The sequence below is a fragment of the Andrena cerasifolii genome, chromosome 3 (assembly GCF_050908995.1).
Source record: "Andrena cerasifolii isolate SP2316 chromosome 3, iyAndCera1_principal, whole genome shotgun sequence".
Classification (NCBI taxonomy): Eukaryota; Metazoa; Arthropoda; class Insecta; order Hymenoptera; family Andrenidae; genus Andrena; species Andrena cerasifolii.
Genome location: NC_135120.1, coordinates 6,974,234 through 7,000,130, shown reverse-complemented (window position 1 = coordinate 7,000,130; position 25,897 = coordinate 6,974,234). Strand labels below are relative to the sequence as shown.

Below are 25,897 nucleotides of genomic sequence, written 5' to 3'. Positions count from 1 at the left end.
ACGTATCCGCGCCGATTACAACTATTACCCCGAAGTTAATACTGAATGACGGTGTCCGATCGATAGAGCGAGTGGATCAAATCCAATGTGATTACAACAAAACTTGTCGCGTGTTTCGTCGTCGTCCCTACTTGCTAACAATTTCAGACTAACTTTGCCAATGCTCTTAAGCTATTTCTCATTGCCGTCTCTGGGCCATATGACTGCCCTTAGCAATCGTAGTTTAACTGTATAAACAAATAGCGTATCGCTATCTTGACTAGTGAAGTAGCTGATCCTTCTGACGATTGTGTCGCAAATTGTAAATGTAAATTGTTGGACGTTTTGCGAAATCTGAGCGTTCGATATGATTCCACAAGAAGGTGATTTGTCCTTAGTTACTTTGCGAGTGAAGGAGGTAGCTGCTCCTTCGAGACAAAGTGGCCACTGCAAATTTTATTAGGAAAAAGGTGCCCAAGTTTTGAAACTGACCGCACCAGTTCTCGAGACTGTCCCGTAAGGGTGGAAGTTTACGACCATATTGTTCTATCACTAGGAGACGATGGTGTAGAATTGTTCAGAGACTACTGTAGACCAGCCCGAAGTCCACCTTGCAACCGTTCTGTCTGGAGAAACCTCAAGGATGAAATTTGAAATGGGTTGCAGACTGAATATGTTATTGACATCTAAACCCAGTTTTAGAGTTGTAAAGAAGTAAAGTTTGGACACCTAAGGGGGTAAAGTCTTTTCTTGTTCTTTCTAAAGTATCAGTAGGTATTGTGTGTAAGTAACATAAGTAGTGTGATGGATTTACTGTGACACTATTAAAAAAGGTGGTTTAGTCTACAGAAATAATTCAATATCACTAGTTTACAAAAACTTATTTTTGATCGAGACTTTACTATGAAATTCTTATGTAAGGTGGTTCCCTAAACTCAAAAATCGACATGAGACGAAATCCTATGGATACGTTTTTGAGATATCGCCTGATGAATATTTTGCAAATTTTAGAAGAAGACGACCCGACGTTAGTGGCCATATCTCACATTACAGTTGACCGATTTGATCGCGACGACTCTTAAATTGAGGATAATTAAATTGCATACAACTCTTTCTCACAATGTTTTCCAATCCGACCAATAGTTTAGGCGGAATCTAGCGAAACTTCAGAAAAATGTAATGTTTTGGGGCCGAAATTGAAATGGAAAATACATAGCCTGGAAGACATAGAAATTATCCTGTGACGTCCAGTTTCTTATTGTTCCCCGTAGAGTGCGCGCCTTTATGAAGAAAACAGGCCCAATCTGAGCAAAATCTATGCACAAATAAGGAAGTTATGGGCGATAAAGCCGGAGTACCTATTTTCAACTTTTTCCCTATTTTTTGCATTTCTTCCTGTTTCTTGGCAAATTACGTATTTGTCTTCAATGAAAACAAATTTAAATGTATTTTATTCTTGAAAAAAAAAACAATTTTGGCTCTTTTTATTTCTTTTGCCCGCATTGAGATCAGTTTCTCTCGCAACGAATCAGTCATAGTCACCCATCATTGACTCATCACAAAATCCCTGCTAGTGTCTCTGAATACTTTTCATCTGCTGATGAAATCTCTCGCCATGTTCATCGCTTACCACACCAAGATTTGGTGGGGAGAAATCCAAATGCGAGTGGAGGAAACGGATCTTCAAAGACATGTTCTCGCCTATATTGAGAGAATGAAGAAGTAAAAAGCATGTTACAGCAGAAGATCGATACAAATGATATTATTACAAACAGCTCTACATACCGATTTTCTTATAGTTCTTGTGCAAATCATTGACGATTTCCACAAAGTCTTTGCCAAGAAAGCTTACGACGACCAATCGAAACGAATCGAATGCGGCAGCTTCATTTCGCGATAAATGCAATTCAAATTGCTCACTTTCCAGCAACTTTTTGATCCGCGGCCCATCGAAAACGACTTCCTTGAGCCTGGCGTCGGAAAGTTTGAGGAAGATGGTGTGGAAATATATGAATGCATCACCTGTTTTATTTGTATCGATCATCTACTGTAACATGCTTTTTGCTTCTTTATTTTCTCAATATAGGCGTTCAGATGTTTTTGAAGGTCCATTTCCTCCACTCGCATTTGGATTTCTTCCCATCAAATCTTGGTGTGGTAGGCGATGAACATGGCGAGATGAGCAGATGAATCACCAAATGAAAGGTATTGAGAGACGTTACCAAGAATTTTGGGATGAGTCAATGATGGGTGACTACGACTGGTTCTTTGTAAGAGAAACTGATCTCAATGCGGGCGAAAGAAATAGAAAGAGCCAAAATTGTTTTTTTTTCAAGAATAAAATACATTTAAATTTGTTTTCATTGAAGACAAATACGTAATTCGCCAAGAAACAGGAAGAAATGCAAAAAATAGGGAAAAAGTTGAAAATAGGCACTCCCGCTCTATCGCCCATAACTTCCTTATTTGTGCATATATTTTGCTCAGATTGGGCTTGTTTTCTTCATAAAGGTGCGCACTCTACGGGAAAAATAAGAAACTGGACGTCACATGATAATTTCTATGTCTTCCAGGCTATGTAGTGAATTTTCGATTTCAATTTCGGCCCCAAAACATTACATTTTTAAAATATTGGTCGGATTGGAAAATACTGTGGGAAAGAGTTGTATGCAATTTAATTATCTGCAATTTAAGCATCGTCGCGATCAAATCGGTCAACTGTAACGTGAGATATGGCCAATAACGTCGGGTCGTCTTCTTCTAAAATTTCCAAAATATTCATCAGGCGATATCTCAAAAACTTATCCATAGGATTTCGTCTCATTTCGATTTTTGAGTTTAAGGGACCACCTTACGTAAGAATTTCATAGCAGAGTCTCGATCAAAAATAAGTTTTTGGATTTTGTAAACTAGTGTATTTAAAGCTAATTTCTCTTTTGTCTCCATAATTATTTCATGCAACATATTCTCTCAAAAGATACACTGGCAGCCAAGCTTGAATCTCGGTATAAGAGGGTTCTAATACTCGTGTTTTAGCGGGAAGAGACGGAATTCTTTCAGAAATAATACAATGAGAAGTTGTGCGAATATTGCGAGTATATTCCTTGGACACTCGGTGGGGCATCGCGTGGTGTTCCTTTCAGCACGGGGTGCCGGGTGGCATCTCTTTGAGTCCAGTCGCGCGAGGATCACCCAGCATATACATATAGATATGTATTCACTTTTGCGGGAAGTGGTCTGGGTTAGGGGTTGAATTGTCAATTTTTCACATACTACAAATATGGGAAGGTTCCAAAACCTCTCCCTGAAATTTTAAGTTTATTTTGCAGGATGATAACATAAGAGCTTCCATTGCACTTTGTAACATATTAATCATTTTGAGATATAGTAACACTAGATAATTCCAGATGTATAAGTAGTTACTGGAAGCAATGCACTCGTAAGCGCGTACATGGTCTTTATATTGCATAATAATAAAACTATTACTCTTCGAAATAGTCGTGCTCTAGGTGGCGCAAGGTTCGGTCAATAAAATTCAAATCACAATAGCAAATCTCTGCAGACGAATTTCTAGTACTGTCCGTAAGTTTTACTTCGTTTTTTATCAAAATGTAATGAGTTGTTATTGAACAGTATGGTATCCACAATCAAACAAAAAAAATGTCGAAAAACGTTCTCGGATATGCTCGATTGCATTTTTTCATACGCTACAAGAAACAATCGAAAAAATATTTGCTTTCCTGCAAACAGATATCAGTGACCTTGAAAAAAAATCGCAAAAATGCTCCTAATAAACAATTTTTCACGCTATATCCCTTTGGGAACCACTCAAATTGTACTTTCAACATTTCTCGTGTCACTAAAAAGAAAGGAGATATTTAGGTGGCCTCCTTCAGCTAGGACACCTTGTATAATCCATCGACTTTCAAATTTATTACCTCGCAATTTCAGGTTCGTCATAATGGGAAGCTGACTGCAGCTGTTTGCCACCCGTGGCGCCACCAGCACACGTGCCAATTGCCATCACCAACAAAATGCAAGAATATGATAAAAAGATTTGCCTGTCTATTTTGTTTCTGCCTGTCTGTTTGTTATACGGCCAGCGGCAGTGGCCGCGATGCAAACACCGGTTCCCGTTCGATCACCGAAGTTAAGCATCGTGGGGCGCGTATCGAGGAAAGATGGGTGACCGTTTTTCTCCTGGTGCGTTGCTTGCTGCTGGCAACCTTACGGGTAGGTTTCCCCGGTTGCGAACGTTTATAATTCGTGACCGTTATGGCCTACCCAATAGCAAAAATTCCTTACAGTAAAATCCCATCGAGTCAAGATGTGGTCTTTCGGAACCCAACCCACTATGCTTTCCGCCGACCCTGTGGCCTGCACGGTGGTTTCCTAGGGAGGAAAGATGCTCACTCACTCCACCTTGCCTGGTTTATATGCTGCTATAGAGGCGACTCTGAGGCGCGGCGCGTCAGTTGGACCTTTCTAAAACCGACACTATCTGTCTGTTATAATATTATAGTTTGATGCGTGCGCTACTAGCGCCCTCTGCGCCATCACGACATAACCTTCATAGCTACAACGTATATTCAGAATTCAAAGACAGAAGCACCTTAAAAACGGCATTTTTAATCACCTATATGTTTAAAATTATTGCATGTGCATGCTTAACATTTCGGGAGCATTAGCAAAAAGCCTTTGCATGATATTATCCTGCAGAGGCATACGATTAATCGTGGCTTGTGCTTGATACGAGCGGACTGAACGGTTAAGCAAGTAGTAACGTCGAATTTCAATAAGAATTTCTTCCGCCGTGAAAGTTTCTTCCTCAGGGTACATTTCGATTGATCGACTCATGTTACGCCCGAGTGCGTGGATTTGGTGATGAGGATCCCTCAATTACGCGGCGAATCGACGATAATTAATACTATTCTGTGGTCGCGCTTCGATAGACGTGCGGGTGCGGGCGCAGCCGATCGGCGGCCACAGAAAGGAATCGAATTAGCGAATTAATCCGTCCGTGATGGGTGTTCCTTTGTCGGGAAATCAGCGCTCCCTGGAACTCCCATCGTCGTTCAACGAGGACAGAAGACACCATTTCCTGGACGTCCCGTCGCTTCTCAAAAACGGGCGGGCCAGAATTCCAGCTACCCTCTCCTATCCCCGTGTAAACATACACGTCAAACATCTCACCACGAGAAACGTACTTCCGCGGATGCGTTTGACTTGCAATCGAATTGACGGCGGCGGTGCAAAGTGATAATCAGGTCGCTTTCGTTTGAACGCACCTTCTTCGTTAACCGTAGCCCTTTTACGAAATTCTCACACCAGCTACACAGGAGCCGCACAGTTCCCAGAGCGTATGTATCGCCGAGCAATCAGCTTCCAGATTCCAGAGAGCTTTCCTATGGCGAATTGCTTGGTAACGATCGCGCGCAGAATCGCGGCGAAACGATTTCGGGAAGAGAAATGGCTGAACAGGTTGTATAAAAGAGAGGGTAAGATCTCAGATCTTATAGGGTGGATCTAAACTATTAAAGAAGGATTAATAAAGGCATTATGTCGTAAAAGTGAGTCTGACTGTGTACGCAATGATGAAGATAGGATTCTTTAAACTCCGCCCTCTATTTAGTATTAATTAGAATATTTACGAATCCCACAACAGATTAGGTAAACTCAGCTCAAACGATTGTGGCCGATCGAGATTCGATTGTGGGACAGCTTACCACGGTGTGATTTTTTTCATCGCTAACATTCTACAGTATTTCATGAACATGGTGAGGGCACTGCCAAGCCACAGTTTCCCGTCTAGAACACTTCTAATTCATGTTGAAACACCACTGTGGCACCATCTGCCTACGATTGTCGTAATTATATAAATCTGCGCCATCTGCTCTGTTCGCGATGCTGTAGCGTCAATGATACCAAGAATAAATGACAAATGACTTTTATTGCAATGAACTTGAAGAAAAATCATAATAATTTTGACACTATACACGATAAACTTGTAATGTCCAAAGTAAATAAATCCACGGATTTGTAATGGAAGACACAAATCAATCAAGCGGGATGGTGGGGTAATAAGAAAAAAAATGGAAACGAATGTTATGTATTTCGTAGAGATGGCGAGGGTTGGGAAACCAGAATACTGAGATGAATAAAGTCTTGTGTTTGAACCCCCTTAATCTACCTGGTCTCCCTCATCCCTTATCCCCACTCTTCTCTCCGCCCTTCTCCTTTCCAGCCTCTCCATCTAACTTTCCCCGGTTTCACTGTCGTCCAAAACTTCCCTTATTCTCACTCCTATTGCTCTTCCGCCCCCTGCATCGCCACACCTATCCAACACACGTTCCCACGTTTCCCTTTCCCTCTCACATACTCTGCACTTTCTTTCCCCTTGGACTTCCCAGTGGTCTACGGCACTATACATATGTATGACGACGGTATGCATTCTTAAGCAAACGAGAACTATTCACACTTGCATCTCCAGTTCTATAGAGGTGAAATTTGCATTGAAATCGGAGCAAGTCAACTGAAACACCTGTTGTAGATGTAAGTCAGTATAGCTTCTATGTATGTTCTAATAAATATTATTATTGTGAATTGTGACATGTATTCACAGTGACATGTTTATTCAGACTTTCTTACTAGTTTCGATTATGCAGACATTTAGAAATTCAAAGTGATACCGAGAATCCCGTACTGACAGACCTGGGGTACATTCCGATTCACGCATTGAGTGCAGAGTATCGCGGCGCAGTCGCTGCGCGCATTCATATCGCTCCGTTTCGTTACTGGGGTTCATGCGTTCTCGAGAACGGAACGGTTTTTCCTGCGTTTCATGCGAAATCAAAATGGATTTCGGTGGTTGTTTACAATAACCTCGATACTATGGAATAATAGTGACATTGAAAACAGCAACTGTGATTCCTCTGATGACAACGAAAATGATATTAGGCTAGCCCGTCATGGCAGCCTTCGTAGCGCCGTGCGGTCTCCTTGACACAGGGATCCGAACCGCCTAGTAACCCTAACCCTTACCCGGTTAACCAAGGAAGGTTTCTGTAACCCATACTAACCGCGAGGGAACGGTTCTTAAATTCTAGAAAGAACCGAAGTAACCGGGTTAACCCGCTACGAGCGGGTTACTAGTAAAATAAGACAGTCTAGCCTAGTGTAGACTTGTGTAAAAATTGTCCGATTTACATGACATTTGGTATGATTCTCATCAGGACAACATAAGGAATCCATTGGTGTCACTTCCATATCGATACGATAAAGAATAAAGAATTTCTTACTACGCTGAAATGGATATTTCTCACTTTCACCCCTTAACTGCGGGGCGCCAACCGCAATTCGCTACGGTCTGCCGAGGATTCATACCCGATTCAGAAGAAAACAATTCTTTAGTCTTTATCGTATCGATATGGAAGTAATGTCGATGGATTCCTTATGTTTTTCCGATGATAATCATGCTAAATTTCATGCAAATCGGACTATTATTAACGAAATTAGCCTCGGATTATGGAAATGAATTTTGCACGAAATTTCCTTCATTATTTTCCGAATTACGTGGTTCTTGGTGTCAGTTTCATTGGCGAAAGATCTGATTAGAAATGTAGGAAGTCGAAGATTTCTCACTTCTTAATACGCACTCCAACCCCTGTATTCTTCCAATATTACTGTAACCGCATTAACCCGGTTAGTCGGGTTACAGAGGAATTCTGTTACCCGGTTAGGCGGGTTAGTCGGCGGTACGGCGTACCGAACCGGGTACGAGTTAGGGTTCGGTTCCCTGCCTTGACAACGGCAGGCACGCTGCGCGAAAGAAAGATTGGAAGGGGAAGCAGGCGCGTGAGGGACCCCTACGCTGGAGAGCCCCGGCCTACACTGCGTTCCACATTAGAGCGTACTCGTTTCGCGCAGGGATACACTGTTGATTGGTAGTAAGCCGGCAGGGAAAGTGGTACGATCAATCGCGTGCGTCAGATCCGTGGGAGCTGCGCAGATCGGTCGCAAATCGGTAGGGGCGTTGGTACGCTCTTATGTGGAACGCAGAGCAGATGATCGTTGAAAATTATGTCCAGTGCTATCCGCCTAATTTTTCATTGCGTAAAAACAGAGGCTACAGGATATGGATTTTTTTTCTAAAATTATTTGAGAAATGTGTTCTATTTTCTTACTTATAACGAATCAGGAAGTTATGTTTATTTTCTGAATGAGTAATTTGATTTTAATTTATTCATTGTATGTTAATTGTTTTTGTGTTTCATTTAAGCGTCTGGGGCTACCCACGCTTCCCTATTCTATTATTCCGACCAAGCGTCATAATCTGTATGCTAAATAATTATACGAATAAGGTGTTTCGTCCAAACAAAATTATGTTAAGGGGAATTCTTGATCTTGAATTTGACTTCTTTATCGCACCCCTTTCCACCTACCCACCCCGATCCAATCCCACAATCTGTGGGATAACAGTGACGTAATAGCAGTGTGTTTCCGCCTTACCATGTTATCATGTTATCATGCTATTATACTATCATACTATTATGCTGTGAAGGATTGCATTTTTATGTTGCGACATAATTTGAAGTTAAACAGATTCGTGCCAAACGATATAAGTACGTTAAGTGCGTAATAAACTATTCTAATGAACACAGAACGAAACAAATGTTAGTGGAGATGTTATGCTGAGGATTTACTTCTATGCTGTTTCCAACAGAAATACTAAATGTTCGTAATAAACGGTTCGTTAGTTCTAATCGCAGAAACCGCCCACGAAAGTACACATGGAGAGGCTGTTGAAATTCAAGATGCACCACTCTGACGACGTAACATCGTATTTCACTCAAAGAAGTGAAAATCACGCTGGCACACTGCAGTTTGAAGCATCCATGCTGTTGGATATTTTACTTTAATTGTTTACGTGAAAAAGTCGAGGACGTGAAACAGTATTATCAAATAAATCGCACAAAAAATAGAAGCTAATAATAATTTAAATATAAAAAAAATGTGAAATCAAAATATGCTGCAAGTTACAAGTACATAAAGGTGCTTCCCAGCAGCGTACAAAGGCGACATTGGGTAACACAATGTAAGATTCGATCAAATACTTGGCGTGGCCAGGCAAGGTATTCTCAGATCATCAATAACCATACCTTCCCTCTCGCAGGCTTTCAGATAATTTGCCAATTTAAAACTCTGACAAATATGAGTACACTTTCATTATTTTGCGTTTTTAAATAATTCTTATTCATCGACACCTTGACCTTGCCTGACCACGCCAAGTATTTCATCGAATCTTACATTGTGTTACACAGTGTCGCCTTTGCACGCTGCTGGGAAGCACCTTTATGTACTTGCAGCTTATTTTGATTTCACATCTTTTTTTATATTGTAATTATTATTATCTTCTATTTTTTTGTGATTTATTTGATAATACTCTTTTCCATCCTCGACTTTTTCATGTACTTGGTGTAATTTTTTTAATTTTGTAAAGTTTTTAAGCGGATCTCACTTCTTTTTACAAAGATAATTTGCATAGAGAATGACTTCAGATAATTTTTAATATTATAAAATTACAAAGGTTCATCATCAACAGAAATGAACAGTCTTATCACGGGACAGAATAAAGGATAAATTAGTCCCCTTTTTAAAATTATTACACACTATGTAATAATGCAGAAGAGAATTTAAATGGAGAATATCAACGACTTCACCAAATTGTAAAGTGTTGAAGATTGCTTAAATGCAGCCTCATTTTCGTCGACATAAACTCACCAATCCATCGGTAATACTCCCCGCAAAGTGTAATCAGTAATATTTTTATATTCAATACTAAATCTCAATTTGTCGTCGACCGAGGGTCTCCCGCTGGTGCGCTACTTCACTCACTCTCGGTTTACGTCGTTTAGTCTCCTTGTCAGACGGTTCGAGCGAGGGTCCTGACAAGGGTTAGTTTATTAGGCGCAAACTACTTCCCCTGCCCCGGTTTATGGAGAATTCCCCAGTCCCGAATCTTTCTCGATAATCCGGGGACCACTGTACATGTTCCGACACCCTGTACAGGGTCAGCGTTTTATCCTGCAACCCGCGCTCGCGCGAACTTGTAAAATGGCAACAGCGCCTCACGGACGCATTCCACTATGACCATGCACCGGCCCAGCGGAGAGCTGCCAGCGACCGCTGGACAGCAGTGATGCCCGTGCACCGAAAATTATTTTGCACCAGATTACTGTAATGAGGTTTGAAAATAATGTCGACTGATCTCGTACCCATCCCAAAATTTTTTAGCTACGACCGGGTTGACCGCGGCGCTATACCCTTGTATGGAGAGATTTTTCGCCACCTGCGAAAAATGACATTAACAGAAGCCGGTATAGGCGTGGCGTTGAGTAGCTAAAACAATCAGACACAAAATTCTAGGAAAAAAATTCAAACACCGCTACAATCAAAGACACGTCCCATTAGTTACCCCGTACGTCTGATCTAGGTATGCATTGTATTAAGGATAAAATCATAAAAAAAAAACAGGACAATAGATTCTGAGATCTGCAAAATTTAATTTCTCAAATTCTGAAAGTAATGATACAGAAACTAGCCTATTGTTTATCAACACCACGAATTTTAAAAACAGCATTAAATACAGTATCAAATAAACAGGTTGCAAAAGCTTTTTACAAAAATTATGGTTAAAAAATTGATAGAAAAAATTAAGTAAATGTAAAATATGTTAAATTATTTATCATTAAGAGGGAATAATTTTTTCTCATTTTTCGGCGCAAATTGCATTCCAATATCTTTTATATTTCAAAAGTTATACGAAAATGGCCCAAATTTCTTCAACCCGGGCCGGGAAATTTTGAATAGCTCTTTGCGACGTTAATTTGAAAGAGATCATCCCAAAATTCTCGAAGCTCGGGCATCACTGCTATCCAGCGGTTGCTGGCAGCTCTTCGAACGAACGCCGGGACGGTGCATGGTTGTAGTGGAATACGTCCGTGAAGCGCTGTTGCCATTTTACCTGTTCGCGCGAGCGCGGGTTGCAGGATAAAACGCTGACCCTGAATGTATGACATTACTAAATACCTAATATAAGTATTCTCATTTAAACGGAGGAATATAAATGCACTGAAGTTAGCTCTACCTTCTTAAATCGAGATTTAAGAAAAAAGACAACAAAAATGCCAAGCAACGCGTTGCATTAGACGTCAATTTGTGGTTGATTCCTGTAGAACTCGAGATGTTTTAATTAAATTTGTGGTTTGGAGAAATTTCTACCAGCATATTGCTTCCACTTAAAATAAATATTTTCTTCTACTGGATGGAGTACCTATTGCTTAGTAACGAAAATGCAGTGACATTGATTACCACATCTTAAATTACCAGAAGGTAACTTTATCCTAACTTTCAATTTAAATACTGTATTAATACTTATCTGACCTATATTTTATTACTTTATCTTGAATACGATAATATTGATAAGATAATTATAAAATGTAAACATTGAGTCATGCTACATATCATTTATTCCTGATAGAATTCATACTTATATTTATATTGAATATAGCACAGGGTGATTCTCGTAACTGGGCCGGATAATAGTTCTATTCTAATCGTATGTGAAGACACAAAAAAAAATCGTACACGATCATTTTGCATGGTTTAATGAGTTCTACCTGCCTATGATACGATTTTTCGGGCATGTGGATCGACACTCTTGCAAAATTCAATTGCACTTTTTCTTTTAAATGGAACTACAATAATTTTCGTTGTATAGTATATATCGATTCCTCGGGTCGCCTTACGTACATATAAAAAATATAAGGTGAGGTTAACAAAAACTTTGTACTTTACTTATAATGTATTATTCTCAAGTTGAATCGTCATGTTAACACTGTGTTCACTAATATTGTATTCACAAATCTTTATAATCTTCTTGTTTTTACGTACTGCTTGCGTGGTGTGACATTTGGACGTGTCTATATTTCATTCCATTCATAAACGTTCAATCTTGGTGTAGATATATATCAGATTATACTACTTAGCCAAGATATTATAATAACTTTCACAAATTGCAATACAAAAATTAGTTGTCATTTTGTCATTTTCCGAAAAAAAATCAAATATCTCGAAAAGTACCTATTTAGTTTTCGGTCACCATATATTATATTATACTTTTATAATACATAATGTAATACACTCACCACAGAGTATAATACAATGCACAAGGTGCCTCAAGGAATGTACTAAATAGAGGATAAGAGATAATTATATGTATATGCAAAAAGTCAATCGAAAATGCGCAATATAATTTTTTCTGAATTTTCAAGTTACCGAACATCCTTTGAAAGTTATTCTAGAAAACCTTTACATGTATCTTCATAAGTATCAGATTTGGTCTTTCGTTTCGCGTTAACAAATATGAAAATATTTTCTGCAGCACAGTTGCATAAAGTTGAAAGTTGGTCGTGGTCCAGAAGCTGTTAAATCAACATGGTGCATCCGTCGAATCCGCGGCTAATGAATCGGGTCCTGGAAGCAGTGGTGCATCTGTGTGAGGGTAAAGGGTCGACCGCTCGAAATGTCCTCGATTTCCTGCGGCAAAGTTCGAAGAGCTCGCCAAGGAACCTGACGATGCAGGTGACATGCTTGAAAATATGAAGTTTGCGTAATACCAAACATAGCTTCATCTTATGGATTACAAGTGTCTGCTTTATCAGTTTTTACCTCGCCACCTTAGCATTCTATGATCGATTCCATACTCATCGTTTCGTAATATTGACTTGCATATAAATGCAATAAGTGCAAGCTGTTAAGTATTTATTATCCCTTCATGCTCCAATTTATGTACATGTCATATGACCACAGGTTTCTTCTTTTATTGTTTACAGCAGCGTTGCCCCGGTGGGCGGTCCGAGAGCACGAGCATCCATCGCGTTTTCCAAAGCTCGCGTGGAAGGGGGCGCTCGAAACCAATGACGTTGCGGGCATGTAACGGATGGGGAAAACTCCCTAGTAGTGTGCGTGTAGGCTCGTGCCCGCAGGCTTATATAACTGGGACTCTTGGAGCCCCAGTGTTCTACATTTTAGGGATTGGGAAATTAAACAGGAATTGACACATGATTAAACAATAATATTAAATAATTGGACGGAAGAGACTTGAACAGTCCCACTTGCACCTCTGATTAACAAAAAGTTTCTTATTAAACGATTTTTATTCAGCTTGAATCCTCTGTTTGTTTATTTGTATGTATGTTTGTTTAGTTCAAAACTAGAAACTCAATTTTAACCCACTTGCAACTATCCAATAGACTTGAAACTTTGCAGGCATGCGTAGTTTGGATGACAATACAAAAATTATGAAGAAAAAGAAACCCCCCCCCCCCAGGGGTTTAAAAAATTACCCAGTCATCAATGAATACATCCCATATCCACAAATCCAAACGACTTGAAATCAGCCTATAACCACAAATCAAATCAATTTAATCGACATGAAATCAGCATGTAACCTATCCGTTACATGCCCGCAACTCATTGGTTTCGAGCGCCCCCTTCCATGCGAGCTTTGGAAAACGCGATGGATGCTCGTGCTCTCGGACCGCCTATCGGGGCAGCGCTGGTTTATAGTCTCATTATTAGCGAACTTACAAGGGAACTTCGTTAACCCCAAACTTCAATTTTTTTTTAAACTTAGCAGGTTTTTAGGGATCCTCAGTAGAATTATCAGATAATATTTATTCCGCTACTATTTGGTTTTCAGGGTGAAAACACCCCTTAGACTCCGTCACCGTAAAGTGCTTAAATAAGAAAAAAACGCTGCCAGGAGAATGCCTATAATTCTTTTAATTATTTATATATTTCATTGTAAAAAAAACTACAAGATCTTTAACATATATACTTTCGAATACACAATCGTTTATTGAACGAAGTCTTCAAGTATTTAAAAAAAAAATCCCGAAAATACATGTGTTTTCAGACCTCACAGGCCCCTTAAGTTATTCAATCTGATACCCATCGAAATACAAATTAAATTTGATACAGGTAGTAAGTGTTGATGTTTCAGTAATTTAAACATAATGATGCTAGAAATATAATAAACATAAAAGTGGATACCCCGGGGTAGTGGTGGAGAACTATCGATTGCTTATTTTCACTGTCGATAGTTATCGGTATTGAAAATTGTGGGTTGAACACCGTACAGTTCTGATCGGTATGTAACGAAGGGGTTGTGTTTGTAGAAAATACTGTGAAAATGCGTAAATTATTTACAGGTAGGTAAAAAATGTAATTGGTTGTGAGGCACAATAAGTTTCACGAATAACTTACTTAACACAAAATAATTATTAATCTACATGATGCGAGGAGGTAGTTGTTAGAGTGAGAGGGAACGGGGATTAGAAAGAGAAAGGGATATTAGGATAGTTTACCAGATGTTGCGGATAGAACACGATTTTTTGGATTAATAATTATTTTGTGTTAAGTAAGTTATTCGCGAAACTTATTGTGACTCACCAACCAATTACATTTTTACTTACCTGTAAATAATTTACGCATTTTCACAGTATTTTCTACAAACACAACGCCTTCGTTATATCCTGCAATAAGTTTCACGAATAACTTACTTAGCACAAAATGATTATTAAACCAAAACTCTCACTCTAAAGGCACATCCAGACGCTGATGCAAGAGTCATGAAACCTAAATCGTGATGCATGCATCAGTGTTTCATGACTCTTGCATCAGCGTCTGGATGTTCCTTAACAACTACCTCCTCGCATCATGCTCTACTGCTTGGAATAGTGATCCTCAAGGGAGTGATCGGTATAACCGCAGCCATTCGTGACAAAACCGGAATAAACATAACCTAAACATTCACAAAACTGCCTGCTTTCCAAGCTGCTTGTTTATCTATCTCTTTCTATCCGTATTTCTGTCTCTTTCTTTTTTACGTTTTCTTTCTCTGTCTACTTTCGCTTTTGTCACAAATGGTGGCACGCCATCTATCTCTATCCTGCTCTCGCACGCTCCCCCTCTCTCGCGCCCTCTACTCCCAGAGTTATTTGAGCTTCAAATAATCATCAAATACAAATGAATGAAAAGATGAAAGAAATATTTGAAGGTTAAAATGAATTCCCGTCAAATAAAAATATTATTTGTGGCTGTCGGATAAATTCACGTCGAACAAAAAAAATTATTTGTGACGTTACAAATACAAATAACTTTCAGTAATTTTTATTTTAAATATAAATAACTTTCAGCAGTTTTTATTTCAAATACAAATAACTTTCAGTAATTTTTATTTCAGATACAAATAACTTTCAGTAATTTTTATTTCAAATACAAATAACTTTCAGTAATTTTTATTTCAAATAAAAATAACTCTGAGTTATTTTTATTTGATGACAAATAAAGATAACTCTGAGTTATTTTTATTTGATGACAAATAAAGATAACTCTGAGTTATTTTTATTTGATGACAAATAAAAATAAAACCTGTTTTATTTGATTCGTTCTTATAAGTACAAAGTATAATTATTCTAACCTTCCTTTTATAATGGAATCATAAATTTTTTAATACAGTACTGGTTGCAGTTTTTAATCACAATAAGGGACTATAGGAGTCTTTTTGAAAAAAAAGAGATTAGCTTAATAGATATTTCAAATGTATAAGATACGTAGTTGTTACGTTCAGAGACTGTCTGTTGACATTTCAATCCTTTCGCGCGCCTGGAATGCACGTGACCTGGCGGGGTCACCGTTTCCTGCAGCGGCGTGGTGGAACCGAGGTTTCCCACGAAAAACTGATATGCAACTGAAGGCATTCATGTCTCCACCACTGTCTTAGCCCAATTTCATTGTATACAAGGGGCCACGAATGTATACTCGGGGCTCACTCCTAGTTCAGTACGTTTAGAATCGGATTTCATTCCCTTTTGATATGTGCGGCAAAACTTTTTTCTATTTTGGCAACACGTCACTTTCGCTTTATGACTTTCAGAAGAATAGGTTTATGAGTTTATGAGATGTCATAAATTTTTGAGGCGATGTTCTCGAAACTACATTTCTAAAACTTGCGGTGAAAAAAAAATCTCTCAAACGAATCAACCGATCGACTTTAACCTTTCATTTCTTACATATATATACTGTTTTATTGGAGTGTGAACCTATGTCTTTTAACGCGTTGACTGCCGCGCGAGAAGAATAACCTCCCGCCCCGTTTGTTTCCATGGTATCATTCTCGGTCATTTATTTTCGTTACTTCGCATTTGTTTTAAAGTTTTGCATTCTACATAATTTTCTTAATAAACCATTTTCGTATTACTTTTATAACTAATAGTTTATACTAAAAAATATTCTATTATAAATTTAAGTTATATTAATAAATATAGTTTATATTAATTAATATTCAATAGTTTTGTTACTTCCTCTGCGAAATATATTTTCAAACACATACGAATGTTCTGCGCAAGTAATCAAATAAGCGTCACCCCAATACGGGTGACGCGGCCCGATCAGAAACTTTACTGTCACCCGAATACGAGTGACGTGGCAGTCAACGTGTTAAAAATTTTGAATAAAAATACTGGACAGTTGTTGCTCCCATGTAGCAACTATTTTGTGGCTGTTAGGTATTCCTCGACATCAACTTGCTATAAACATACCTACAGATCCCCTTAATGATTATTTTACGCATAGATCGCCATCTGAAGGAATTGAGTATGGGATATAATTACTGTGAGGCATAATCACAATTTTATTCTCACATTTTAAACATGTTTTTTCCACTTTGGTCTCAAATTGCCCCAAAAGTGACGTCCTCTTAAATTCTTTGGTCTTGTAACCATTTCTGTATTAAATCATTTCGTTAAATAGGTAGACCTTTTCAAGATTAAAATAACCTCAGACTAAAACTATCTGAACAGTGACCCAAAATCGCCCACTAAACAAGTCTAGGATACAACGATACTGAGCTGGCGTACAACACGAAGGGATTCATAAACGTGAATTGTGAAAAATCTCTTCCTCCCTAACGAAATCAATATTTAGGTTCATCGAGCCTTGAAACACGCGGTGAATGCTGGCCTCTTGCGGCACAGAAGTGGTCGTTACAAGGCGCTGTTCACTTTAAATCCGGCCCCGGTTAAGCAGCCCGTGGTGAATGAGACTAACGACGAAAAACTGGGGGACGGAACGGTCGCTTTCGACGCGCAGCAGCCGACCGCTAGGGTCACCTCTGATGGCAAAAGGGAGAATAGGTAGGTGCTCGCCGTTTAATTGCACTTCAACGCACTCGGAAACTTTCTAGGAGACGTGACGTTATAATCTAATTAATATCCAGTGGATAATACTGTTAGGCGAGTTTCAGTCCTAACCCCCAAAACGACGTTAACGGTAGACGTTACAGTTAATGCTCACCTCTGGGCGCCAACTGCTTTCCTATTAACGTCAGTTACAGTCAGGGCCGACGCGGCGTAAAGCCGGTTCAGCGCGTCCCCCGCAACCCGGTCCCGCGCTTTAAGGAGGGGGTACACGGGTATTTCGGGGTCAAAAAATCGAAATTTTCTTTCCGATTGTTTATGATGGCCACAAGTCTTAGAAGTATTTTAAAACAGATTTCATTGGAAAAATCGAAAAATTGCGAGAGTTACAACGTAAAAAGTAACGGACGGGCCAATGCAGGTAAACGCGCCGCGGCAGGCTTAAAGCCGTTTTTGTCAAAACTATGTTTCTGAAGACGGTGAACATCGTAACTCGAGAACGGATCGATATTTTTGGTTTAAGTTGTGACTGAACCTACAAAACACTTTTCTCCACAAGGTGGACCTCGCTCACTAAGATCGCATGACTTCAACAACATTTAAGACAACATTTATCACAGGATTATTTTATTAAAATCCTACAAAGTTGATATTTGTTGTATAACTCCGAGAATTTTTATTAACATTTTTCGACCGAGTTCCACATTGTGGAGAAGAGTGTTTTGTACGTGCAGTTAAAATTTCAACTAAAAAAATTAATCCGTTCTCGAGTTACGATGTTCATCGTCTTGAGAAACATAGTTTTGAGAAAAACGGGTTTAAAACCCGCCACGACGCGTTAACCTGCATTGGCCCGCCCGTTACTTTTTATTGTTAATCAGGAGCCATGTAGTATTAACTGTTGGAATTAAACAGGAGATACTTTACTGGCTAGAACGTGGGGAGAGTGCCGCAAAATTAGAAAGACTACAAAATGTTGGGAAATCAATGATAGTATATTTATATTATTTTTCATTTTTGTATTGTTATTGTAAGTTTACACCAAACAAGTGACGCGCCCGAGGCACTCGGTCTGCTACTCGGCCGGCTGAAAATCTTGAACGAGTGACCGTTTACATCTCCACGTATCGAAAGACTCTAACGAACTCTATCAACCAGAATCTATAATTAATACACCCTGCCCAATGACATTGTCTACAGGTGCCTCAACTTATTTTTCACGTAATTATATAACAGCAAGTGACGTCTTAACGAACGTACTTTGTAATACTTTTAGGTGTAATACTTTTAGGTGTAATACAAACGAAAATAATGAATACAATTATGTAATTACACTAACAGTTTACCCTAACTAACCCTAACTTAATTAAACCAATATTTCATTAAAACACATATAATTTACAGGTCTAGTATTTCATTAGTTTTTCTTATTTTAAATAATCCTTCAAGTAGTTATATATGTATGGCGACAACCTAGTACTTCAGGAACAAATAAAGAGATGACTTATTTAGACACTCGAAAGAGGTATTGTAAGAAACGAAAGCTGTTTCCTGTTGCAAAAAAAGACAGAGTAACTTGTAATTTAATTCTGGCTGGTATAGCATTTCTCAAAATAGTGTCTGCAATTTTTTTGTCGGGGGCGTGATACTGGCAGGTGATACTGGGCTTAGGGAATATGTAGAAGCCGCTTTTATTCACTCGCTGGCCGATTTGGTCGCCGGATTACTCGGCCGAGTACTAGAATATGCCCTCAGACTGGACGCGCCCTCGTCCGGTGTAAACTTACAAGGGAACATCCCGATTCCGGAAATTCAAAAAAGTCTGAAATTTAGTGCATATGTGGGGAATTTCCTCCTGATTACAACGCAATTTTTGTTTGCTGCCCAAATTCAGTCTAAGGAGGTGTAATTGACCCCTGAAAATCCGGTTATTTTCGGAACTTGTGTTATAACTCGTGAACTGTAAAATATTTTTTTACCAAACGATAGATCTAATTAAAAGAAGTAACTTTTGTCATGAAACTTTTTATCTATCACTTACATTTCGCAAGTTATAACACAAAATCGAAAAATAGCTGAATTTTTACAGGTTAATTTCACCCTCTTCGAGTGAATTTGAGCACCAAACAAAAATTGTGTTGTAATCAGGAGGAAATCCCCTACATATTCAAAAAGTTTCAGAATTTTTTGAATTTTCGAGTTCGGGATTTTCTTTGGTAGCTTAACATTACGAATTTTGCTACAGACTATTGGTATGACATTCCTTGCACATAACACGACGCCGTGGTTTATTTAAATTCAGGTTTAAACGATTTAAATAATTCTTTGTTTACTCGACATGTTTTTCGCTTGATGCGAAAAATACAGTCAAAACGTGCAATTATTTATTTACATTTTGTTTACTTCGTTTATCCCTTAAGTCTTCGCGACTCGCTCGACAATTAATTTTTCTCTTCGGCTAAAGCGGTTGTTTCTTCGTTTTTAAAATTCAGGGGCTAAGTGGAAAACAGGCACATGCCACATATGCATAAATTTTCGTTTCTTTGTACAATTACTGCGTTCCGGCAATCTAGCGTAATTCCCCCACCTCCTTATATAATAGCGTGTACGTTTCACCGGGTAGAATTATATTAAATTTTCTTCATGCTGTGCGCAAACAAATCCGAAGTGGAAAAGGGGTCCGTGTCACTCGGCTTCTAACTTACATTGTTTTCAAGATGGGAATAAGAGATATGTAGAAAAATTATTCATTTATACGAAGTAAACACAGAAATACGTGGTGAAAAAACCTTCTCGTAATGCGATTAAATCTTAATATATGAAGGAGAAAGTGTTTGTGTGTTTGTCTGTCACCTAAAAACTTTCGAACGGTAAACTCTGGGGTCACGAAATGTGTCTCCGCTCATTATGCCTAGCTAATCCAGATGAATGTGACTATTTTCACAAAAAAAAAAAAAAAAATTTTTTTATATAAAATCAGAACATAAATTTCGGGCGAAACCGAGTAGTAAAGCTAGTGGAAAGATAACGAAAGAAAAATATTAAGAAATAGTGGTAAACAATATACATATACGGCGAAATAAAAGAACATTAATTAATTTTTCAGCTAAAATTTGATAATAGCTGTCATTTTTGTACAACTTTTCTTTCACCTTCGCACCGCATTTCCTATGAAAATAATATTTCCTTCAACTTGCTTTCCTCTAAAATCATAAAACGGTGGAATGTGCCTGTTTTCCACTGGGCCCATCAATTATCGATAAGACAATGCTTGAATGTCTGATTTTTAGGATCTCGTTGAGAGTGGTATTATTACAAGGAATTTCTATTTAAACGCTCAAATTTGCTGAAAACACAGCAGGCGAGTAGTTGGCAAACATTTAACACGGAAATCCCAAAGACTTCGCGAGTAATTCAGAGCAATTATACTTCAGTGGATTGTATTTATGGTTTGCGCAAACTGCGGCGTGTTTGTAGTGCACTTAAGGAAAGCTTATAACATCGCATTTGACTTTGATACTTCAATTTCTCCAGCTCACCGTGTACTTCTGTTCCTACATTATATATCGATTTTGCCTAATACTTATTTAATTATTCGAGCTTTGCCGAGTTCTTCTGATATCAATTGTATAACTAAAGTATGGATAAACATTTTTAAAAGTAATTGCGTCTACAGTTTATATTTGTAGTATATAAGATTTCTGTTGCGGGTGTGAGAAAACAAAACTAAGAATGTAATCTCTTAAACTGGTTGACGCAAAGAATGAATGTTTGGGATGAAAGATACAGTAAATCCCCGTTATGAGCCCGTTTTTACCTCCCGTTGACAGCCCGGCGACTATCCTCAGCATTTCTTGGAAGCCTACGGACGAAAGTGAGAGAACCGGGCAACGAGCGAGAGGAAAGGAAAGAGGCAGACACGAAGTTGCCGTCGGGTACGGAAGAGAGAATCATGTCCGTAACCCACCGTGAGCCCATCGCCAGCCCCGTTCGTCGGGCTCACAACGGGGATTTACTGTACATATATGTATCGAGCGAGTGTTTACGTTTGGATGTCGATTGCGGCTAGAGCTACAGCTGTAGACTGTATACCTGACATACCCGGGAAGAGGAAAAGTTCCGGATAGGCGCTACCCGGGTAAACAGGCGTAAACTACCTGAGATACTCCACATATCCGATAACTTACAGAGTACCGTATCGATATGGAAGTGACACCGATGGATTCCTTATGTTTTTCTGATGAAAAGCATACCAAATTTCATGCAAATCGGACCATTTTTAACGAAGTCAATTTGAAACTATGCAAATCATTTTTTCATGTGATTTCCTTCATTATCGTCCGAATTGCGCCGTTCTTGGTGTTATTTTCATCGGAGAAACATAAGTATATCGATTGGCGTCGTTTTCGCAAAGATCTGATGAGAAATGCGGAACTGGAGATTTTTCACTTCTTAATGGGTATTCCTGTCTCCTCGGGGGGTCGAAACCTTCGACCCGAAGGCCATGACGCTTAAGGTGTGTATCGACGTTGCGAGGTTCGCGTGTGAGGCACGCCTCGCGCAGTGGAGAGTCGACATGGTCTCTTTGCGAATCTGCCTCGTGATGCTCCCGTGACAGCCTTGCGCTACCTCGAGCATAATCTTCTCCTCGCTGCGAGGCTGCCTCGCGGCCCCAAGAGCGAACCTCGCAGGGTGATTCTCCAGCTACGTCCGTCACCCCGTGGCGAGGACAACACCCCGCAGTGCCTCATCGAATTTTATGGCTTTCGCCCTTCGAAGGGGTTAGAGTGCCTATTAAAATCATGCCAAATGTGGTATAAGTCAGACAACTTTTACATAAGGAATACAAATAGCTCGTGTCAAAGTAATCCAATTTGTATGATATTTGGTACGATTTTAATCGACGGAGCGCCAGGAATCCATTGGCGTCACTTCCCCTTCGATACGATGAGGAATAAAGAATTTCTTAATACGCTGAAATGAATATTTCACCTTCGACTGCGGGGCGCCGAACGCGATTCGCTACGGTCGGCTGAGAATTCATACCTGTTTCAGGAAAATTATATTCTTTATTCTTTATCGTATCGATACGGAAGTGATACTGGTGGATTTCTTATATTTTTCCGATGAAGATTGTAACAAATTTCATGTAAATCGGACTATTATTAAGGAAGTCAACTTGAAATGATATAAATCAATTTTTCATGGAATTTCCTTCATTATGGTCCGAATTTCGTCGTTCTTGGTGTTAGTTTCATCGGCGAAATATAAGGACTCGATTGGCGTCGTTTTCGCAAAGATCTGATGAGAAATGCGGAACCACGACATTTTTTACTTCTTAATGGTATTCCAACCATTTTGAGGATCGAAAGTCGCTACACTCGATGAGGCATCGTGGGGGAGGGGGGTGTCCTCGTCATCTGGATCTCTTTGAGTCCAGTCGCTGGGGAATCACCCTGCTCATCGTCGGACCCGAACTCGGTCGAGTTTCAAGGATCGAGACTTTTGAGTTGGTACCATTTGAGAAACGATTATTTCCAATTACTTATTCATTGCTGTTTCGATACCTATGTATGCTTGATTCGGGTTCGAATAGTATCGATACCAGGTCCAGCCAAAATGTTGATACCTACAAAGGATCGAACATTTTGAGTATGAATCATTTAGGTACCTTCTGATACCTACGTACCCATGCCATTCGTTCATCCCTGCTCCACCCCGGCCGTTGAAGGGGGGCTCTTGGACCCCGTGGCAATGCAGGGGAAAAAGATGCGGTCACACCGGCCGGCGCGGTCAGCCCTGGCGGAACTCCCGCTCTCCGATTGTTTGTACACTCACTGGCCGCATGGCCCGAGTGACGCCCGGGACCCCGGCACGTGCCGCATGCTCCCACCGCTATAGGTCGCAACTAAATCGACTAATCGACTACGTACTCATACGTGCTTGTGATACCATGATACTTCACCGTTAGGTATCGATACTGCGTGAGCGGTATCACGCCCATTACTACCATCCTGTTCTTTCTCTCGATGTCCGTTATTTTTTACACTTTTTACTCAGAATAACTCCTCAAACATCCCGTCAATGATTTTCACACTCATTCTGAATCACCCTGTATAACGTATTTTACAAAGACCAGTGCTTTAGCGAAAGTTATAGGCGATTGCCAATCTAACTCAATGTCTGTTATAACCCTATAATCTTCTCTACTCATGGGTGTTTAGAGGGAAACACAAAAGGTCTCATCATGAAAGAAAACGCAAACGCAGCCGTAGCCTGCAGAGGCGACGAAGACGCCGTAGTGAATCCAGACGGCGCGATGATCTGTCGGAGTATGTTGGAGAGATTCGAAAGCTCAAGTACAAAGAGAAAGGAGAAAGGGATCGGTCGCCTCGATATAGGAACACCAACAACAACAGGATGAAAGCAGATATCGGGGACGCGTCGACATCGTCGTCTCATCGTAAACGGAGCAAGGGGAAGTCGAGAGATCGGGAGTACTATTCCGATCTATCGGACAACAGTGACTACGAGGATAAAAACGATAGAGGTAAGAAACACACGTGCTGGATTAAGATCATGCAGTGTACAGTGCAACATATGGTTATTTAGGTATCTAAATAGGTATGGCACTTTTGATACTTGAAGGAATGGAAAAATTTGCAAAATTTCCGCCACCTAATATGAATTAAGGGGTTAGGCAGACATGGGCAAAAAATTATTTGAAATATAAATTTGTGTACGAAAATTTTATTTCAAATCATTTTTTGCCCATATCTGGGGTTAGGCCACCTTGGAAGGATCAAAATTACAGTCACATTCGGCATTTTTTTTAGGAAGATATTTAAATAAACAGAAAATTTAATATAAAGACTGTTATTGTACAACTCTCACCGGAAAAAATCGTATTTTTTTTCCTACAAAATGGCGGCGATAGAGTCGTGAGACGCAAGATCTTGAGGAGCGACGTTTTCCACAGTGTTCAATCTCACGACTATACCGTTTGACTTAGAGCAAAAAACCAAAAAGTTTTATTTTCTACATACCTAAAACTAGAGAAGTACTTGTACAATATACAAAAGCAATAATAATTAGTATAGCACATAATTAACGGAACGGGCGAGGCTCAGCGTAGCTGCTATTATGCCCGACCCCAATTCAGGCAAATGAATTATATAAACCTTTAAAAGAATTTTAATAACTGAAAAAATTAAATGTAAAAAATATTACGTAAGTAGGGGGTCGCAATATCAAATCTTACGAATTCTTATACTGGGGGAGGGAGGGGGTAAGAAATCGCCAAAATTACCTTTACGTAATTTAAGGACGGCCCCTAGCCGGGCTAGCCCGTCATGGCAACCTTCGTAGCGTCGCGCGGTCTCCTTGACAACGGAAGGCACGCCGCGCGAAAGAAAGATTGGAAGGGGAAGCAGGCGCGTGAGGGGCCCCTATGCTGCCCTAGCTTATAGTATCATCGAAATAAAAATTATGCAATTTTGTCTAGGAAGAAGAAGGTCACCGGCGCGGCAGGAATCCAAGTACGACGGAAGCGGAAAATCGGGTAGAAGATCGGTTTCTCAAAATCGCAGCCCACAGAGGCAGCAGTCGCAGTCACGTGACGACGTGAAAAACAAAACCGACTCAGACGATCATCAAAATGTCGATCAGAACGACGAACCTGACCAAGACGTCGACGAAGTTCACGAGCCCAATAACAGTGGAAGCGGTAGTACTTTGTAAAATTTGTGTTTCGCTGTAACAGAAAACGTTGACTGACTACCGAATTTACTGAATCTCCGTACGTTTTATCGACTGCAAACAAAAACTTTTTCTTTTTGCTACTCATATTTTGTCCGTAGGTAAATGCTTTTCATTTTTAGTATACAATTTTTTTGAATAGGTTGATTATACCAACCATGCCTACGTTTAGTTAGCATTTTAATTTTTCTAACGCCATATATGATAAATAATATTTCTTTTAAATTTTATTTTTCTAATTTTGATTTAGGTAATTCGATGAAAGTGCTCGACGTAATATCAACGCTGCGTTACATACATACTTTTTTTTTTTAGAATTCATTCAATTTTTCTTAAAGATATTGGTATAGTATGTATTTGGTAGCTTACATTTGTAGTGGTGGAGGGATTTCCACCCTGTGCACGAGGTTGGCACGCGTGTCCGGCGATATTTATCGAAAAGCATTAAAAGTATTTTTGAAGAACTTCAAAATGTTTACTTGAAAAATAAGGTACGAAATTAGCTTTGTTCTTCTCCATTTCAGCGACCCTTCGCTCGCTAGGCAGTTGGCCTACAATGAGTTATTTAGTAATGAAAATTGTAATTTCTATATTTTCAATTAGATCCTCGTAAAAGTATTATCAATGAATTGCCGAGATTCTCGTGACGAAAATGAGTCTAAACTAAACTTCATTTCGCTTTAATCGTACATGATGGAATTGAATTAGTTTTGGGAATTCGGAAGCATTTCGAATTACATACAGTGTCATTAAAAGTAGTCCGAAAAGATTACACCTGAACTCACTTTTGTTAAAAAAAAACTCGCTTATCCATTGGTAGTACTCTGATGAATATTTAATAGACAAGACAAACAGAAGTTTAAATTTTCATAAATTATAATTTTTTGTATTTTTTCTGG

General features: G+C 39.3%; 2 protein-coding genes and 1 long non-coding RNA gene across 3 annotated transcripts in view; 2 read left to right on the top strand and 1 right to left on the bottom strand.

Moving 5' to 3' along the window:
- LOC143367127 (uncharacterized) overlaps positions 1–25,897 on the top strand; it is a 277,661-nt gene that overhangs the window by 38,814 nt on the left and 212,950 nt on the right. The gene's annotated exons all lie outside the window — the stretch shown is intronic.
- Positions 1–25,897, bottom strand: part of Grd (GABA-gated ion channel) — a 167,781-nt gene that overhangs the window by 102,636 nt on the left and 39,248 nt on the right. The gene's annotated exons all lie outside the window — the stretch shown is intronic.
- LOC143367311 (uncharacterized) lies at positions 12,470–25,092 on the top strand. Its single transcript, XM_076808967.1, has 4 exons — positions 12,470–12,621; positions 17,029–17,237; positions 23,465–23,790; positions 24,745–25,092. Exons 1-4 carry the CDS (start codon positions 12,475–12,477, stop codon positions 24,978–24,980), a joined length of 918 nt encoding a protein of 305 aa, XP_076665082.1. The 5' UTR covers positions 12,470–12,474; the 3' UTR covers positions 24,981–25,092.